At 36.7% G+C, this 21,300-nt stretch overlaps 1 protein-coding gene across 2 annotated transcripts in view; it reads left to right on the top strand.

The window, feature by feature from the left end:
- Nucleotides 1-21,300, top strand: part of SGK3 (serum/glucocorticoid regulated kinase family member 3) — a 155,290-nt gene that overhangs the window by 49,029 nt on the left and 84,961 nt on the right. For both annotated transcript variants that reach the window (XM_074206869.1, XM_074206867.1), the window contains exon 2: nt 18,637-18,853. In XM_074206869.1, the coding sequence (XP_074062970.1) occupies nt 18,776-18,853 (78 nt within the window). In that variant the 5' untranslated portion in view covers nt 18,637-18,775. The remainder of the gene's footprint in view (nt 1-18,636; nt 18,854-21,300) is intronic.

The raw sequence follows: 21,300 nt of genomic DNA, 5'->3' as shown, positions 1-21,300 counted from the left end.
TTTATGGTTAAGCAAAGCAAATTCCTTCACCTGCCATGTCCCTTGCAAAAAAATGCCTGAATCTGCATTCTTAATCTTATCACTCCCCTATCAGGAGATGGGTAGCATATTTCATCATGAGGCCTCAGGAATTGCAGTGGGTCATTATGATCAAAGTTCCTACATTTTTTTCAAAGTTCCTTGTCTTTGCATTAGCGTTATTGAAGAAATTGTTGTTCTGGTCAAAAAAATCTTCCCAAACTTCTCTAACCCCCATTCCTTCATCATTTCTTTCAGGGCACTAGTTGTACTTCACATTGATAGGACAGTAACTTGTTTAGCTTTAGCTCATTTAATGGGCCCTTTCGCAGTTTCCAATTCTTTGCAAGCATTTATTAAACACCTATTGTTTGCCAAACAATGTTTCTAGGATACTGAAAAAGGCAAAAATCAACAAAGCCTCTAGACAATCAGATCTGTTGGAAATATACCAATTTATATTCCAGCATTTTAGCATTTAAGTAGGTGCCTAAATGGTTTATTGTATTAGATTATTTCTGACAGTGCACTGGCATGAATTCCCCACTTAGTAACCTGGAATATCAATTTATAAGGGAAGTCTGAGGTTTTATAACCTTTCTAACAGACTTCTAGAACAGAAGGTTCTAAAACTTTGATGTGTCAAGTGGACCCCTGGGTAGTCTAGGGAATCTTCTGGATCACTGCTCTAAATAATATTTTTAAAAATGTGAAATCCATGTTGAAGGACCATTGTCAAAATATTTACACTTCATTAAGCCCAGGCTAAGAGCTTTTGTTTTATTATAGCAGTTATCTACAATTACACATGTTAAAATAAAATGGAAAATCAAGAATAGATTGTTTAATGGATAAGTGAAGATTTATAGTATTAGATCAAGAGAAATCAGTAACATATAGAGGCTGTATTATTTCAAAGATGTTTCTATTAACTTAAAACCAAAAAATTCTCTATTGGAATTGCTTTTATACAGTTTAAGTTGTGAAGAAACATCACTGGATGATTGGAAACAGCAACCTACTTTCTTTCCTTCTCTCTCTCTCTGCTACCAACTTCACACAGGCTTCTGAGTTAATCTGATTTTTCTAAATCCAAACCTATTTGGAGTTACCCTTTTGACTTTCCTTCCATTAGCAGAGAGTTGGTTGCTTTTAAACATTTTACTAGGTAATTAAGGAGAGAAGTAAAATAAAACCAGACAGAAAGCATGACTTGTCCTTATTTCCAGGAGCAGAAGGATAATCTTTGTCAGACAGCTAGCGCTTATTAAGCATCTACTGTGCCTTTAAGTGCTAAGGATATAAATAAATTCCAACCATACACAGGCAAATCTCAGGCCTACTCTCACTGAGCTCACAGTTGAGTTTAATTCTATTTAAGAGTTTTTCCCCCTAGGAATACTGATCATATTGAGTAGATTTTCATTTGTGTCTGACTCTTGGTGACTCCATTTGGGGCTTTCTTGGCAAAAATACTGGAATGATTTGCCTTTTTTCAGCTCATTTTACAGGTATAAAGAAATTGATGTAAGCAAACAAGATAAAATGACTTGCCCCAATAAGTCTCTGAGGCTGGATTTGAACTTAGGAAGAGGAGTGAGGAGTCTTCCTGACTTCAGGGACAGTGCTCTATCCACTAAACACTTGGCTGCTTTATTTTGTAGCTACTATCTTAGAAGTTTAGCCTAATTTGCTAATTTTATGAGAGAAAATGAAATGCCTAAAAAAATGTGACTTTGTTTTTGGGGGGGTTTCTTTTATTTTTGCAAGGCAATGGGGTTAAAGTGACTTGCCAAGATCACACAGCTGGGTAATTATATTATGAGTCTGAGGGGGAATTTGAACTTAGGTGCTCCTAACTCCAAGGCTGATCCTCTTATCTACTGTGCCACCTAGCTGCCCTTAGAAATGTGACTTTAAGTCACATCTGTGTTTTAGAAATTGGACTAGAACTTGGTCTTTTGTGGTAAATGTTTCATAAAAGATATTGATCTACCCTCAATTTTAAAGATAATACTGTTTTTAATTACTGATGGTCTTTGCTATGAATGATTTTCTTTTAGCCACATCCTGCTTGGTGACTTAATTATATGATTCATAATTATTCTCCAACACCTATGATTTAAATCATAATGCTAAAAAATTGCTACATAACTACTTTCAGAACAAGATAAGTCTTTTTTTCTGGTTTTATAGAACCGTGTTCTTACAGTGCTTTGTGCCAATAATCAAATTACAACCTTTTTTATACCTTACAGAGAATTATGAGCACCTGACGAAGGTTAGGATGTGAGATGTTAGATGTTATGAGACAGTATTTGGTTGTCACTGGTTTATCTACGTTCAGTTTTTGTCCTTTGATACTTGGCAGGGAGGACCTTGAATTTAGCTAGAGTAATATTGTTATAGTTTGTGGCAAAGTTAGAGGAAATAGGCTTCTTAAGTTGCCATCAGCTTCAGAAGCATAGTATGTGTGATCTGAGTGGTTGTTAAAACTTGTTAAATAAGATTTGGAACACCTGGGTTCAAATCCTGGCCCAGTTACTTAAGAGTTGTAGTTCCTTAGGCAAATCACTTGGCTACTCTATGCCTTACTTTCCCTACCTGTAAAATGAAGGGATTCTAGCTTCAATCTGTGATCCCACAAATCTCCGTTCTCCTCTTCATTCCACTTCTCTTTGTTTTCCCAATCTATTATATTTTTTCTTTCATCCTACCTTTTTTTTAGACTTATAATTATCCATTTCAACTTTGCCCTCTACACTCAAATTTCTTGCTCTCCTTGCTCCATCACTGCTCATTTTATTCCAAACTTTACCCAAAGGATTGCATTCAATATTTATCTTCTGGCTGTTACTGAGAGAAGCCCCACAATTTGTGTTGATTGGGTTCACCACAGATTGTCATCTATTTTCAGCCGAGCCCTGATTAATGAATGGCAATCATGTTACCCAACTCCCCACTAGTCTGTTTAAAACACCTATGCTTACCCCTTCCCTAATTTCATCAGGGTTTCTTTACTCATACTTTACTGAGAACATTGAGTTTTTCCCCATTTCCACGCCTTAGAGCTCTTCAACATTGTCACACAGTCTCCCTTTCTTTGCTTGAGTTTTAGAAAAAAAGATAGTTCTTCCAGCCTAGTGTCCTTGATCCCATCCCTCCTCTCTGAAAGTTTCACTTTCCTTTCATTCACTTTCCTTCTGTTGCCTACAAAGGTGCCCAGGCCTCCCCCATTTTTAAAAATCCTTCCTTGAGTCTGCCCTCCCCCTCAAAGCCATCCTAGAAAAAATGTCTACCCTTGATCCCTCCAGTATTTCCAAGCCCTTGATTCCCAGAAACCAGCTCTTCCCCTTGTCATTGGTGACTCCAATTTAAGTCACCATTCTTAGTTGCTGTAATCAATGGCCTTTGCCCAGTCATTCTTATATCCTTTTTGTAATTCTTGAAACTAATCATTTATTATTCCTGGATACTCTTTTCTTCTTGAATTTTTTTTGACATTGTTATCTTCCTGTTTCCTTCTTATGTCTTGGATGTGCCTCAGTTTCTTTTGCTGAAGCATTGTCCAAATCCTGCCTCCTTCCCAATCCATAATACTTTCTCTATTTTTGTAGATTTGAATTAACAAAATTTCTTAAGTACTTTTTAACGTATCAAAAGCAGGGCCTTTTTAATCATCCAGGTCTTTGATATCCTTGTTTCTCCCTCCCCTGTTGAATCAGTTGTCTGGTTCTTCCTCAACAACATCTCTTTAAGCTTTCCCCCATTTCTTTACTCATGAAAACCACCTCTCCATTGCCCTTTTATGGATCTTTACCCACCCAGCTGTTGAATGGATATTCCTCAGGTGCTGGTCACCTTTCCCTTCAAGGACCTTATTTATCTCCCTATTATCTTTAGGATAAGATGCAAACACCTTTGTTTGGTGCTAAACACTGATTTTCTATTCCTACCTTGAACTTTCTTTTCCAGGCTGGAAAGATGAGTCTTGCAAGATGAGCAGCATCCTGCATGTGTAGACTCCCCCTTCCCCGCCATACTTGGGGAGTAGCTGTCCTCTGTGATTGTATGCTCTCCTTCCTCAGCTTCACCTTTTGAGCAGTCTAGCTCCTTCATAGTTAGCTCAGTTCCTTCCTCTGAAAGAATCCCTTTCTGACTCCACAGAACTTCTTTCCCCCCTTACCTCCCACCCCACCTGAGTATATATGTTGTCTGTGTAGTTTCCTGCTCAGTTAAATGTAAGTTTCTAGAGATCAAGGCCTTTTTAAATTAATCAGATCAATAGATATTTATTAAATGCCAGCCATGAGCCAAGCCCTGTGCTGGGTGCTAAGGGTGTAGATTTTATCTTAGTATTCCCCAATGCCTAAGATAAAGCTCAGCACATATTAAGGATTTAATTAAGTACTTGTTTGTAGGATCATAGATTCAGAGCTAAGGGAACCTCAGAGGCCAGCTAGCTCAACTCCTGCCTTTTACAGATGAAGAAATGTTTACAGATGAGGCAGGCCCAGAGAGGTGAGTGAAGTGACTACATAAGGTAGTATAACTATCAAAGGCCAGTTTTGACTTTTAAACATTTAGTGGTATTTGATAATATCTCACACATATTAATTAGGGATAGGGATGCAATTTCTTCTGTTAGGGAAGAGCCTATAAAGAATAAATATATGATTTGTTTTTGTTTTTTAAATAATTAAGAATATTCAGAATTTTCATTCTAATAGAATCATTGGTGGTGAAACACTGTGGTTCCTACAATTTTTTATCCTGCAGTCCTATCCATAAAGCTTTTTTGAGCAAGCACCCTCAACATGCATATATCATTTATAAATAAATGTTTTATTGTCTAATTATATAATGTATATTATAAGACATACATTAAAATAGGAATAAAAAAGGATGAAATAAGAGTAGAGTAATATTTTTAAAATATTTTTTATTTAACATAAAAATATTTTTGTTCTTGAACAGTGAGATTGAATAAGTTTATTTAAATTTTAAAAGTTTAACAATCCTTGTGCATATCTTAGAGGAATAGGGCAAACTCATAAATGACAACCAGGCAGAGTTGGGCAGCTCTACTTTGTTTCTGTCATTTATTATTATAGTCTCATTCTCCTCAAGCTGTGATCCTAGTTAGTGATTAATCGCTCAGTTAATTTGGTTTCTGCAGTTAGTCAAGCAGGTGAAGCAGACACAATTAAATAATAAGTCAGTCAACATAACAGCTTTTCAGCCAGTCATGTTTCTCTGTGTATAGTATTTAACATGTGCATCTTAAGAACAACTAGCAGAAATGAATTCTCTGATTTCTACTCAATGGAATTTTTTTAATATCATTCCATTTTTCTTTATATGGGCAACTTTTTGGTATTCTTACTAACAAAAGATGATTTTTATAGTAGTCTATAAAATGTTTTTACAATAACCCTCTCATACTGAAGTCTACAGATATTGTCTTCAGTTCACAGATGAACCAGTTTGACATTTTGCATTTTCACAGATAACTTAATGATAATTTCATCATTAAAATTTGGATAAAATGAGAACATTCTGTTCTGGATCAGGTTGTCACCATTGAGGATAACCTGGTTGCTAGGATGGTACACTCAGGGGAAGAGATCATGTCATCTTAAAAGCATATGATCAAGGAAAGAAAAGCTGATGAGTATCCTCTATTTAAGAACAACACATTTCAATAGATTCTGCCCAAGAAGAAGTAGAATTCTGTGGACCAAAGTTTTGTAGAGACCATCATCTCAGGAAAATTGTGAAACTCTTACGGGAATTTCTTAGGACTCAAAGGGAACTGAACAGTTGTGATAAAGAGGAAAAGAAAGAACTTAATTTTTTTTTAGATTTTTTTTCGAGGCAATGGGTTTAAGTGGCTTGCCCAAGGCCACATGGCTAGGTAATTATTAAGTGTCTGACAGAGGTCGGATTGGAACCCAGGTACTCGGTGCTCTATTCACTGCGCCACCTAGCTACCCCGAAAAAGAACTTTCTAAAGAGTTCCACACAGATGCAGAGAGAACTCATAAGCAGCCTCGTTACCTCCTTAGACCTGTTTTGAATTGGGAAGCAAGGGCATACAGTTCTTTAGGAATAGTATCAGGTGTCCTAGAGCTCAGAATGAAGCTTCTAAGGGAAGTTAATGATAGCTAAGAAGACTTAAAAAAAACTAATATTAGAGCAAAAGGGATAGAACTTAGAGAGGATGATAGTGTCTGGACTTTTTTTCCTGCCATGAATGATTTTTGATCTTTGGGATGAAAAGACAGAATAAGAAGGGCTAATTAGAAATGGAAGGCTAAGATGAACAGAGAGCTATTAAGAGAGCTGATGAGTTCAAGTTATAAAGCTGAGATGTCCATCCCAGAGTATTCAAAGAACTAGTATGTGTGGTTGTTACAGTTATCAATGGTATTTGTAAATTTAGGATAGGAGAAAGGCCTTACAGAACTGGCATAAGATAGTTATATTGATCTTTAAAGAGAAGTCTGTGAGTTTGACTATAATTCCTGGTAAAATTCTAGTATGTATAATTAAAGGAAGGTTAGGGACTCTCTTGGGGCAGCTTGGTAGCACAGTGGATTGAATTTGGGGCCTGGTGTCAGGAAGACCTGAGTTCAAAAGCGGTCTCAGATACTAGCTATGTGACCTGAGGTGTGTCAATTAACCCTGTTTGTCTCTGTTTCCTTAATCTGTAAAATGAGCTGGAAAAGGAAATGACAAACCAATTCAGTATCTTTGCCAAAAAAAAACCCCAAATACAGTTTCAAAGAATTGGGACACAACTGAAAATGACTGAACCAATAACAACTAGGGACTATCTAGGAAAGGAAATAATGATCATGGTTTCATTGATAGATCTAGCTCATTTCTTTTCTTGACAGGGTCACTAGATTGGTAGTTCAAGAACATTCCTTCTGGGTTTTAGTTACGTGTTTGACAAAATGTCTCTCATTTTATTCTTGTGGAAAAGGTAGAGGTAAGTGAACCTTAGTTTGAGTCATGACTGATAGAATAGTCGTTAATGTTTCATTGTTGACTTGAAAGGAGGATTTTACTCTTGTGGAATTTCCTGTTCACCTATTCCTGGCCTTATTCTATTATAAATTTTTTAGCAGCAATTTGGATATAGACACAGCCATTGGCATTGACACATTCATCAAATTTACAGATGGCACAAAGCTACTAGGTGCAGTTCATGCTCTGATTTACAGGAGTTAAAAAAAAGATCTTGACAGGCTAGAATGTTGGACTGAATATGAGAAGGTGAAATTTAATATTGATACATTTAGACATATTTAGGTTCAAGAAAACTCTATAAGGTATAATATGATTACACAAAAATTTAGCAGAAAAATGTTTGAGGGTTTTAGTGAACTGCAATCCTAAGGAGTTGGTAGTATAATATAGAATCAAAAAAGGAAGTGTGATTTGGGGGCTGCATTGGAAATATGCAGTTGATATTTGTACTGATACTGTACCTGGATCAGAACTCATTTGAAATATTGTGTTAAGTTCTGGATGTCACATTGGAGGAAGGACATTAATTAAAATGGATAGCATTAAGAGGAAGGGACTGATAGGATTTTGAGATTATTTGAGCATCATTTGAATAATCATTTTTAGTTTGAGGAGGAGATGAGGCTGGGATTAAGAGGGAAATGATAGCTATTGTCAAGAATTTGAAAGATAGTTGTATGGAGAAGGGATTGAATTTATTCTCTTTGGTCCCTGAGAGGAGGAGGAGCAATGAGTAGAAGTGTCAAAGAGCCAGATGTAGGTTCACTGTTAGTTGCTTCTACCCCGTTGGCAATCTTCAACCAAAAGCTCTGCTGGTATATTGTAGAAAGAATCCTTGTTCAGCTGTGGATTGGAATAAGTTGTCTGAAATATCTTCTTACTCTGAAATTCTATGGTTTTGTGATTCAAGAACTTGGGTTGAAAGGCCAGACCAAAAGCAAGTTGTCTCAGTAAAGACAAGTCTTCATCTCATTTAAATAAACTTATTCAATCTCACTGCTCATTCAATGCCTTCATCTTTTAAATTACAGATATTTGCTGTCTCACAGGGTTGTTAAGTAAAAAACACTTTGTACACCTTAAAATGCTCTGTTCAATTGTTCTAAAATATATTTGAGTTTAAATATGTAATACTCCTCATGTTTGTGCTCTGAAAAACCTTTTATGATGTGTGCCAACAAGTATGTTTTACTGCCAGAAAAAAATCTTGTAAGAAAATATTTGTTTTGGAATGATGCTTCCCTGCATTTATGACCTTTGTATTTTGATAATTACACATTACAGAAGAGCAGAAACTATGTATATGTATGTTTAACCTTCTGGGGTTTCCAGCACATGTTATCATGTACACTTTCGGGCTTTACCAGCCTATTTTAATAGACTGCTCTGTGCGTGGCAGAAATTACAACTTGGAAACATCTGAAACACTCTCTCTGTAAATGTTCTTATTCTTTCTGAAAATGAGATTGTACATGAGAGACTCATTAAATGTGTATGAAAGACTCATTTTTGACAACCATTTGTCAGTCTTTGTATTTAAAAAGTCACATGTTATTTGGTAGGTAATATTCAGCAATATTGAAATTTTGCATAACATGTACTTCTTATTTATAATGTTGTATGACTAGAAATGAAGGCAACCATTATTTTTCTTTTTTCAACTCTTTGTATATTCTCAAGTGATGAAATCTCAGATCTTTGTAAGTAGTGAAATAAAGAAGACAATTGAAAAAATAATATAATTCTAAGTAATCCATTTGAATATTTGTAACCATAAGTGTAAAAATTTTTGGAGGACAAGGAGTCTGCCATTTCTCCACAGATAAAAATGACTTGGAAAACAATATGTCTAATCTAAGAGGAATGATTTTCTATATTTTATTGTCAAGCTCCCTTTCAATAGCATTTAAACAGAATTTTCACATGCTCTTGAAAGCTTCATGTCACTAAGTCTTACCCATTTAATTCCTTCAGTTACAAAAAAGGAACTAGATCTTTTACACATTCTCATTTTTATTTAACCTTTGACTAAAATTGCTGTTTTTTTTCTTTCTTTCTCTTTATATGTGTCTATAGTAGTAAGTTTAGAACCTATCATTATTTTGATTATTAGTTCTGTGATTTCATTGATGTAGGATAGCTCCTCTTTTCACCTATGTAAATAGTAAATACTGTCATGTAAAACTTTGTCCATGGCTTCTCATAAATTCTTCAATGCCCTGAGTCTTTCCTTTTTTTTTTTTTTAATTTTTGTATTTGAGGAGTGCCATTATGCTCCAGGCTGTTCATAAGCAAGCATACCAGTGTTCTTTCTCAGTATGGTGACTTGCTGACCTACTTTTTAATAATGGGTGTCTTCATTATTATCTTTTATGCCACTAAGCATTCATTATAATGTTGGAGTTAAAGGAAACTAGGTCTCTCAGACAGAGAAACTGAGACCTAAAGAGATTACATATCTTGCTCAAGGACCCAACTAATAAAATGTCAAAAGCTGGAATCTGAACCCAGATCTTTGACCCTAATTGAGCCATTGAAAAGACTTCATGTATGCAGTCAGTTATCAGTAATATGCTGCTTATGCATTATTCCATTGGCCTTTGGATATTTGTAATTTCATGTGGCTAGGGATTAGACCTATGATACCATTGGTTTAGGTAACTCCCAGGTAAAAAATTCCCTACACCGATGCAGGTCATCAGCTCCTCTGCAACTCATAGTCCTAGTTGTCTAGAGCACCAATGTGACACAACCAGTATATATCAGAGTAGACTTTGAAAGCCAGGTCTTATTGACATCAAGTCTGGCTCTCTCCCTGCTATGCTATGTTGCCTCTTGAGAGTATTCTAAAACTTAAACTTAATAAATGTAGGTAGAGTGTGAGCAGAACCCACCTCTAACATTCATCTTGTTACATTTGGGCAAGTCACTTAACCTCTCTAAACCTCAGTTTCCTTATCTGTAAAATGGACATAGTAATACAGGTACCCTTCTCACAATTGATGTGAAGATCAAATGCTGTGAGAAAGTTTTACCAACCTTAAAAACACTATAAATATCTTCTATTTAACTATGGATGTCATATGTCATTTCCTTGACTGGTATTCTGTCTTGCTTGAGGAAACAAAGTGAAAAGTAGCTTTACAGAGAATCTGAAAAGACCCAACAGACCCTGAAAAACAAAGAACAATACCTTCTTCCTAATAACACAGGTCCATAAGAGCCTGTGTTTACTGATAGTCTTTTTTTTTTTTAATGTTTCTAGACCTTGGATAAGATAGGCCATCCCACAAACCATCAAGCCCAGGACAAAGATTGAGGAGTTCTAGACTAATCTGCAGCCTTCTCTTGTTTCCTCACTTTCTCAGGCCCTTATTCTGTGCTCAAGGGCACACACCTTTAAAACATATAAATAGATTTCTGTGTACCCAAGTGTGGTAGGGTAGAGAACAGGAAAGGGAAAGAGACACTTGTGAGACTAGGGAGAGTATACAGGTTTGGATAGGGCCCTCTGATTCAAGGCACTAGTAATGGTGTGCCACAATGGGAACTTTCCTTGTCCAATTCTTCTCTTTTGTTGTAGAGACCATTTATGCCAGTGTTCTTTCTGCTCCTCCCCCCTTTTCCCCTTCTGACCTGTACTTATACCTTTCCCTCCATTCTAAAGGATCAGAACCAATCCTTGCTGATCCTTCCTGTGAAGCCTCCAGAGCCCCTTCCCCAAAAGCTTACTTTTTTCAGTTTTTATTTCCTTGCTTCCATTAGCCTTAACAAACTCAGTGTCTAAGACACTTGGCATTATACAGAAAAACGTCCCCGGGCATAGACAAAAATATTTCTTGCTCTAATTCACTGGCAATAAGGTGGCACCATAGATAGGGTTGGACCTAGAGGCAGAAAGACCTGAGTTCAAATTCATCTCCATACACTTACTCACTGTGTGACTCTGGGTAAATCACTTATCTGCCTCAGTTTTCTCAACTTTAAAATGGGGCTAATAACATCATTTATCCCCTAGGGTTGTTTTGAGGCTCAAATTAGTTGATATAACATGTCAGACTCAATGTCTGGCACCTAAGTAGAAGCTTCATAGATGCTAATTCCCTTCCCTATTGGAGAAATGAGAAAATAGTAAAAAACAAAATAAGCTACAGATTATTCTGACAGCACTTCTCAGCTAACTTTAATTTGAGAATTTTTGTTTTGTCCCCATCTGTGTGATTTTGCTTTTCCTTTAAGTGAATTTCATACTCTTTGCTCCTGGTTCTGTTTGCTTAAAGGATGTATGAGTTTACCATTTTGCTGCTTTTCATTCCTGTGCAAAAAACCTCCTGCCCTGCATGCTTGTCTAGCCAGGAGGATGGAAGCTCTTTGGAAGCTCATTCTCCGACATTTCCTGGCCCTGCTGCTGATTCCACCTGCTGTTCTCTGGTCTCACCAGGACTCTCACAGTTTGAGTGACCTATTATAACACCATCTATGGCTCACTCATTACTTAAAAGATATCATAGCATATGGTTCCCACTCACAGTAATAGAAGGGTCATTTCATCACGCTGCCTGTGACTAGTTACTACTTCCAGGTTCTCTGTGGATGAGTCTCTTGTCCTTTTATTAGTATAATCAATAGCATTTTTTCCCAAAGGCCTTCCCTACCATTCCTTAGAACAGGAACCAATTATACTGTCCCAATATTAATTTTTATTGGTGAAGATGGGACACTTAAGGATGTACCTTGAAATTTCAGGCATGCCAAGGAAAGAAAAAGGTTTGAGAATGTTGCCATAGGCCTATTTTTTCTCTCCATTATGTCTGTATCTTCATAATGTTCCAGTCCTCAGAAGAAGCATAGAAGACCCAGCAGAAGCTATAGGAGCGCGGACTGGGGTATCTCTTTTCCACTGTAATAGAAAAGTCAGTGTGGGTGAAGGGCACCTCACTGAGCAGTTAGAGGGGCATGTTCATGACAGCATCAGGGTAAGGACTTAATTATTGTTGCCATTCTTACCATTCCTGCCTTTGAATTTTGGAACTTGGTGTAAAAAAAGCCTGTAATTAGTTGGGGTAAGGTTTGTGAAATCATCCTCTGCATTCCAGGAAGTTTAAACCCTGATGTGGTGGAGAAAGAGCTACTATTATCTCTTCCTCTATAACTCAATCTCCATATCATCTATACTAGGATACAGATAGGTGAAAAGAAGTTACTTAACTCATTAGAAAGTTTTGGTGCAGTTTTGTGGAGACCTTTAAACTCTGAAACATGAAATATTTATCATGTAATTAGTAATTCTAAACATTTGTTGTATTGTTTATTTTTGTAGAATGACAGATTTGGAGCTAGACAATAATTTAGAACTCCTAGTTTGAACCCCTTATTTTGCAGAATACACACACACACACATACACACACACACACACACACACATATATATATATATATATATATATATATATATATATAATAATAATAATATATGACACTGAGACCCAGTTAAGTAACTTGCCAAGATGGTGACAGTCATATTCACACTCTATCTCATTCTCTTTTATAATATCCATAATTCCTGTATCTTAATTTCCCTCCCTCCCTCCCTTCTTCCTTCCTAACTACCTAAGCAGCATGCTAGAAAGCCTCTAACCCCAGAGTTAGAAAAACTTGGGTTCAGGTCCTGCTTCAGACGTGTTCTGGCAGTTAGACCCTTAATTTCTGTGTCTTAAGCAAGTTTCCAAGACTAAGTTATAGAACATGTACTGGCCTGCAGTGGTAGAAGGAGTATTTTACCTGGAGTCCATATGTACTAAGTAAGCACTATATTAAGATTTAGTTGAGGAAAATGGTAATAGATTCTAGAAATGTTCTGGGGAGAGACCAGTGTATGGTATGTATTGGGGGGAAGGGCAGGGAAAGGAATTTAAGAGGAAGATGATAGTGAGAAAGGAATAACAGGAAAAGTTGTTACTGATTCACCATGTGATATCCAGGAAAAACACACACACCAGAGTTCATTATGTGTATCCTGCACTGGCAGGCCCAGTGAGGTTTTCTTGGCCCATTTTACAATGGAATTAATTTATAGATATAACAGGGTGTGCTTTGTTTCCTTTGAAATGTTTTACTAACTTAAAATGTTTCTTGGAGTACTTACATATATGTACATATATATATATATATATATATATATATATATATATATATGTAAGAATTCAGCAAAACATATAGTAATATAAACGTAAGGCAGCTTCAGTGGAAAACTATGCAGGTTTATTGAAAATTAGAAGTACCCAAAAAGGACCCTCTTGATTAAAATGAACCCTGTCTCTGTAGATGTTCAATTATTATACTTGTGGCAACTTGGAGAAACCCCTAGTCTTGAAATCAGAAAACCTTTGCTGACTTCACAGCCATGGCTCCATCAACCTAATCTCCTTTCACTTCAGTTTCCTCATCTCTAAAACTAGAATCATTGATTTACCTCTATGTCAGGTGGTTATAAAGAAAGTGTTTTGTAAACATCAGAGAGTGGCATAAATGTCAGATTATTGTCCCTATCCTGTTGATCCTTTGTTCCTTGCTTCCTTTCCCTGGGGAGTTGACCACCTTTTTCAGTTTGTCTGAACAAGTTTCACTTCTCAGACTCTGCTTCCCAACTTTCTCTATAATGATAAAACTTGCCGTGTTCCTGCTATTCAAGAGTTTAGTAGTCTGATGGAGAAAACAGCCTTAGAAAGTATCCCAAAAGACATGAAATGACAATTAGACCTATTAGAACAAACCCACAGTCCTTTTCTATAAAGACTAATGTGTATATAATAATGCTGGAAAGAATATTGGCATATTCATCTTTTCATTGGCATGAGTTTCAACTTATTTTACTATGAGGCATAGTAGACACAATAAACATTTGATTGATTAATTAATACCCTATGTCCCCTGCTGGTATAGATGTCTTTGAGCCTGGTGTTCCTCTGCAATGTATTTGTGCCTTTTGAAATACTATACATTCTATAATTCAGGAAAATTCTGAAGGTCACCTGGCAGGAGAATGTCCTTTCCCAAGCTAAACTGCCAAGAATTCAGTTACTACAGAGAGCACAACTACGATGGGTTAGAAACATTATTAGAATGCCAGATGTAAGCTTGCCAAAAAGAAGTTTTATGGAGAACTCATACAGGGCAAGTGCTCACAAGGGGATAAGAAGTGATACCGAGACACCCTGAAGGGCTCTCTTAATAACTTTGGAATTGATTGTGCAACATGAGAGGCACAGGACTGCATAGCATGGCATGCCCTCATCAGTGGGGTAGCTGTATTCCATGAGGAAGGAAGGCAGAATGGAAGCAACGCAAAGGAAATGTGACATCCATAAGTCTAGAGTACCCAGGTGTTCATATGGACTATTTGTGCCCTACCTGTGGTAGAGCAGTCTGAGCTCATATTGGTCTGATCAGCCACAGTCAGACAAATTTGTCTCAAACATAGTGATGTCATCTTGGTCTTCTTCAATAATGAAGGACAGCCCTTCAATTGGGGAACAAACTGTGGTATATGTATGTGATGGAACACTATTGTTCAATTAGAAACCAGGAGGGATGGGAATTCAGGGAAGCCTGGAAGGATTTGCATGAACTGATGCTGAGCGAGATAAGCAGAACCAGAAGAATATTGCACACCCTAACAGCTACATGGGGGTGATGATCAACCTTAGTGGACTTGCTCATTCCATCAGTGCAACAATCAGGCACAATTTTGGGGTATGTGTGAAGGAGAATACATCTGTATCCAGAGAAAAGAATTGTGGAGTTTGAACAAAGACTACAACAAGCAGTGTAATCTCTGACTTCCAGAAATTTGTGTTATATCAGAAGATCATGCTTTGAAGAATTAGAATTGACTGCATGTCAGCCTAACAGCATGGTTTGGACATGGATGAGGTGGGGGGGGGGGGGGATAGTGAGGGGAGGGGTGGTTCTGGGTAGTGAAATGTTCACTCTCAGGATCCAGTAACTTTAGACCAGAGTGGGGCTTCTGGCACTCACCTTGGCCCAGACATAATGTATTCCAGATTGCTTTGGAGTTAATTATTTTTACCAAATAATGAGGGGTTTGGGGGGGGGGGGTTGACTTTTGCAAGGCAATGGGGTTAAATGGCTTGACCAGAGTCACATCGCTAAAGTAATTATTAAATGTCTGAGGCCAAATTTGAACTCAGATCTTCCAGATTCTGTCCCCTGTGCCACCTAGTTGCCCCAAAATAGCAAGTTCTTAACCCAGTAAGTGCTTATCAAACACTATTCTGTATGTTGTGTACTTTAGTCAGTTCCCCTGATTGATCTGTTTTTTTAAACTAATACCAAATCATTTGATAACTGCCACTTTGAAGTATAGTTTGAGATCTAGTACAGTTAGACCTCCTTTCCTGTTTTGTTTCTACTCTTGAAATTATTAAATCATTTATTCTTCCAGGTGGATTTCCAAGTTATTTATTCTAGCTCTTTTAAATGATCCTTTGGTAGTTTATATTGTACGTTGATATGGCAAGTTATTTTACTTATCATGGTTAAAAAGTTACATTTTTACTATATTGTCTTGATCTAGCCATGAGAAATTAGTGTTTCCCCTCATTATTTATGTCTCTTTATTGCTATAAAAACTGGTTTTTAGTTGCATAGTTTCTAGGTTTTAGTAGGTAGACCACCAAATATTTTATACTTTCTGTGGTTATCTTGAATATAATTTTTCTTTGTAACAGTTTCTGCTGAGTTTTCTTGGAATATGCTAGAATACTGATGATATAATATTTTATATCCCACAGCTTAATTATAGCTTCAATTATCTTTTTTTACTTGACTAGAGTTTTCTATGTAAATCATCTGATTAGGAAAAAGTTAAAAATTTTTTCTTCTTTGTCTTGCTTATTCCCTGTATTTCTCTTTCTTGTCTTTCTAGCAGAATATTGAATAGTTGTGGTATTAATGGATATCCTTGGTTAATGTATTAGAAAGGTTGTTCCTTTATAGGTCTATTACTATGATATTGATTCTTGGTCTTAAATATTTTTTACTATTTTAAGGAAAAGTTCATTTATTCCTATGCTTTTTTTAGTATTTTTAAGAGAAAAGGAAGTTGGATTTTGTGAAATAGTTCAGAATCTCCATGATCATGTATTTTTTTTATCATTTGTACCATTAATAAACTTTTTTGTTTATACCATTGAACCAGTACTGCATTCCTAATATAAACTCAATCTAGTTAACATGTATAATCTTTCTGATATGTTGCTATTACATATTTGCTAATATTTTATTAAACATTTTTGTGTTTGTAGTCATTAAAGGATATTGGTCTGTATTTTTGTTTTTGTTTTATTTGTTTGCTTTCTATCTTATCAAGACAAATTTATCAAATATTTATGAAATTCCTGACATGAACAGAATAGCATGTTAGGGGACAGAGTTTAGATAGGATATAGTCCCTGTTCTCATGAAGCTAAGGTGATAAAACACATAGATAACTTAAAATGCCACATGGTAAGTACCTTAACAAACCAGAGGACCACATAAGGTCCAAGTAGGAATGTCAAAATCAAATGGAATGAATAGGGGCAGCTAGGTGACACAGTGGATAGAGCACAGGCCCTGGAGTCAGGAGTACCTGAGTTCCGATCCAGCCTCAGACACTTAATAATTACCTAGCTGTGTGGCCTTGGGCAAGCCACTTAACCCCATTGCCTTGCAAAAAAAAAAAAACTAAAAAAAATCAAATGGAATGTCCAAAGGTAAATCAGGAATACAGGTATTGATTTATCAACATATACTTGTTTTAGTTTTTTTTGTTTGTTTTTTTGCAAGGCAGTGGGATCAAGTGGCTTGCCCAAGGCCACACAGCTAGGTAATTATTAAGTGTCTGAGGCTGGATCGGAACTCAGGTACTCCTGACTCCAGGGCCTGTGCTCTATCCACTGAGCCACCTAGCTGCCCCATCAACATATACTTGTGAGACATTCATGCTCTGAGAACCTGATTTTTTTGCGATGGTACAGAAGCAGAATTGTTTTGGTTAAGAGTTTTTTCTTCTTCTGTTTTAGAGGTCAGAACTAGCAATCCTTAGGGATTTTGATTGGTCCTAAGATTTCTTGACTCCAAGATAGGTGAATCTCTGGTCCTAGACCAGTTCTAGCTTTGGGAACAATAGTACACGACTTTGTCCTGCCATCTTGGAGAGCTGTCCCAGCTTCAGAACCTATGGGTTCTGTATGGGTATTTAGGTACAACATTTTCCCCAGTTATGTTGACAACTGTCACAATTAACTTCAGTTTTATACTTACTCTTCAACCCAGATATATTTACCAAGTAACCTCCATCCTGATTGTATTTCTTTCAGACTCTAGAGGGATTTTGTTCCCTTACTTGGTACTTGCTTTGTCTCTACCTCTCTACTGACTTGTTCCCTATGGTGTTCATACATGCCCAGATTTTTCCTCATTTTGGAAGACCTTGTCTTGATCTTGCTGACTACTAAATACTGATCTATTCCTCTTCTTCCCTGCAGAATGGCACCAGCTACTTACATGTCCTTACCATCTGTTCCATTTTTAAGTTCTGGAATCTGGCTTCTAGTACCTCTGTTGAATTGCAGTTTTTGAGTTCTAATACTATGCTTATGGAAACTTTAAGGGTGATGTCTTAATTGATCTTAATTTATTGACTGTATTATTTGGCACTGTTATGATCACCTAATCCCTTTTTGGAACTCTCTTGATTGCATTTTCTTGATACTCTATTTGTACTTAATCTCCATCTCTAACCATTTCGTGTGAGCTTGATATTTTAGCTCTTCTTTGTCTTCTGTCTCCTGACTACATCTTTTGCCCAAAGCTGGGTCCTTGGTCCTCTGGTCTTCTCACTTCCTATTTGTTTATCTGATTCAATAATTTTATCTCCTCTAGTTAGGTTTTAACAATTAATGCTCTATACTGATAACTAATATCACAGAGAATGAATATAATTGAATGATTCAATATTACCTCAAACTCAGTGTAAGCAAATCTAAGGTCATTCCCAGTGCCTTCATCGTCCACCAAAAAAACTGCAAAAAGCCTTTTCCCAAGTTGTCTGTTGTAGCCATTGGTATACTTCTAATGCACTCAAGTTTGGTAACAGCAGGAATGTTTTTTTTGACTCCTCTTTCAAACCTCTCTGTTTAATAAGTTGCCAAGTCTTATGGAAATTTCTTTAAAATAGCTCTCTCATTTATCTATTCCTTGATTTCCATTGTAGCCTTCATGTCTGGACTATTTCCACTGTCTCTTAAATACTTTTCTGACTTTTAGTCTCTTCCCCTGAAGACCATTCTGCAAATTAAACAAATCAATACCAGGTTCATCTCATGTTGATCCTTTTTTCAGAAATCTCTAACTGCTACATAAATTCTATCATTTCTCCACCTGGCATTCAAAGCTTTTTTTATTTGACCTCACTCTGATAACATGGTCCCCAAAAAGACCCTTATACTCTAGAAGATAGAACATAAAAGTATTTTTTAATGTTGCTAAATTATTTATTTTTTCTTTTTGTTAAAGGTTGCATGATGGAATATGAATGTTTTCCCAAGAGACTTTATGTTTTGGATCAGTATTATTGACTTTGTGTAATATTGGAAACTTCTTCAGACTTTTTTTTCTGGTGTCCATTTGGGACATTTAACCCAAAGCCTGTACCATGGACTGCAAAGAAAGCTGCCCAAGTGTTAGCATCCCAAGCTCTGATGAACACAGGGAGAAAAAAAAGAGGTTCACTGTAAGTATGTATATTAATTTGAAGTATATGGGAAGTTATTGAATAGAGAAAAGTTTGGAAAATGATAGTTTTATAGTCTTAAGTATTATCTTATTGCAAGGGAAAGATCCTTTCCTAATTTGTCTAATGGAACATATCAAATAGTTCTCATGATATGCAGTAGTTTTTGCTAGTGTTAAGCTAAAGATTAAAGGTTTTAGAATCATTCAAAGCTCATCTGCATTATATTTGTGACTCCCTTGATAATACAAATGGAACATCTTCCCTTTTCCTTTACTCAAAGTTAAACAGGGACTTTACTAGGCCAAAAATATAGAAGCAATAGAGACTTCTTTTTTAGCTTATCTTTTTCACTTTATTGATAATCTTTCCTCCTAGTTAAAATAGACATTGTTCACATCTTCTCTGTTAAAATCAAAAAAAGATCTCTAGGCAATCATTTATTGATTTGTGGTTGGATAATTTATACTTTATTTTTTAACCATCATTTGCATTTGGAATCTCTGTGTCTATTGTGGACACTTTTATTCTTATAGTTGCCAACTCCTAAAAATGTACTATCATCTTCAGCTTCTCCTTAACTGTCAAGATTTTTAAAAATTTCTTTCTTGGTATTATGCCTGGCATCCTTTCTTCCATTCATACTATCAGCATAATTTTTTTCAAAGGATATGGGGATCCAAGCCTCATTACCTGGTTACTAAATCTCAGTGGATTTTCCTGGATCTTGCTTATGGTTTTTTTTTTTAGGTTTTTTTTTTTTTTGCAAGGCAAATGGGGTTAAGTGGCTGCCCCAAGGCCACACAGTTAGGTAATTATTAAGTGTCTGAGACCGGATTTGAACCCAGGTACTCCTGACTCCAGGGCCAGTGCTTTATCCACTGCGCCACCTAGCCACCCCTTGCTTCTGGTTTCAGAGAACCGTTATGCCCAATCCCGAAAAACCTTCATTTTCTACCTGTCTCCTTTTGCCTTTCTTATTTCCTCTTTCCATTCTTGTCTTATATTTAACTACTTCTTTGTATAAATGCTTAAGTGCTGGGGATATGAAGAAAGGCAAAAAGTAGTTTTTCCCTCAAAGAACTTATATTGCAGTGGGGAGACAATATGTAAATAGGTTGGGACAATGGACAATGACCTTAGAAGGTAAGGATCAAGCAGCTGAGGGGACCAAGAAAGGTCTGCTGAAAGTGGTCTTTGAGCTGAGGCTTAAAGGAAGAAGTGAAGGCAAGTGAAGAGGGGTGTGTCCAAGGTAGGTGACAGGCAGGGCCAAGGCCAAGAGCAGGAGATGAAGGGAGAGCATATAGTTTGTGTGGGAACAGAAGATAGGCTGGTGGAGCTAAGAAGACTGGAGAGGTAGGAAGGGGCCAGCCTTTGAGGAACCATACATTTACAAAGGAACAAAAAATATAAGAATTCAGAAAGACAAAAAGATGAGATATTTAGAGGTGCTTACTCACCAGTGAAATTTCCTGAGTCTCAAAATGAGTGTTCCCTAAACTTGTTCTAGCTTAATCCTTAAGTCAAGTGCCCCAGACCTAGCCTAGTTTAAGATTCTTTTTAGGTTGAGAGTCAGCTACTTAGGCCCACAGAGAGAAATGTCATTTTCTTTTCAGACTTTTGTTTTCCTACTCTGTTTCTTTGGCTTGAAGTCACTGGTTCATTCTTCCTGTCTTTGATTCACTCTCAGACAATCAAGAAATCTGGATAGCTTCCTATGGTGCTTCATCCATACGACTTAATATTTAACAAAATTTCCCCTCCCTGTTGTCAAAAGAAAACCAAGATAATTCCTTCTAGGTATAGTTGTTGGTTCAGAAAGATCAGAAATCAATTTGACCTTTACAGTATTCTAATTGGTCTCCATCCCTTCCTTCTCTAGCCCATCCTTCCAGAGATGCAGAATCATAGAATTTGACTGGTTCATAAAATCACCTGAAGGGGAGGAATGTAGAATCATCAGTGTGTCAACAGAAGTAATCTAGAATTTGCATTTTCCAGTACTGTGACAATTTTCATGGTCTTGACAGCCAGGATCTGTGATTTTATTTTCTCTTTCCTTTGTTTTCATTCACCAGCCAAATTCTGTGATTCTCTGAAGGATGGGCCAGAGAGAGAAGAGAATGGGGGGAAGAGGACTAAATGGGACATTATCCAGGGGTCATTTTTGATGAGCTTAGGCTTTGCTCTAGCTAAGCCATTGTCTTGCTCTTTCCTTGCTCCCTTCTGCTCAGTACATTTGTACGTATCATCCTGCAAATCTCGCCTATTAAAATCATTCTCTTTCACGAACCAGAGGAGTTACACACTCTATTCCATGATGCCATCTGTAAAGCTCTTCTTTTTAGTCCCATATAGAAGTGATTCTTTTACTTCTCAGAATCTCTCATGCCACTTTGTCCAGTCATGTTTTTGTTTGTTTGTATTCTGGTTTTTGCAAGGCAAAT

Source organism: Macrotis lagotis, chromosome X (genome assembly GCF_037893015.1).
Source record: "Macrotis lagotis isolate mMagLag1 chromosome X, bilby.v1.9.chrom.fasta, whole genome shotgun sequence".
NCBI classification, from domain to species: domain Eukaryota; kingdom Metazoa; phylum Chordata; class Mammalia; order Peramelemorphia; family Peramelidae; genus Macrotis; species Macrotis lagotis.
Note: the sequence above shows the minus strand (reverse complement) of the source record. Positions and strands in the feature narration are given on the sequence as shown.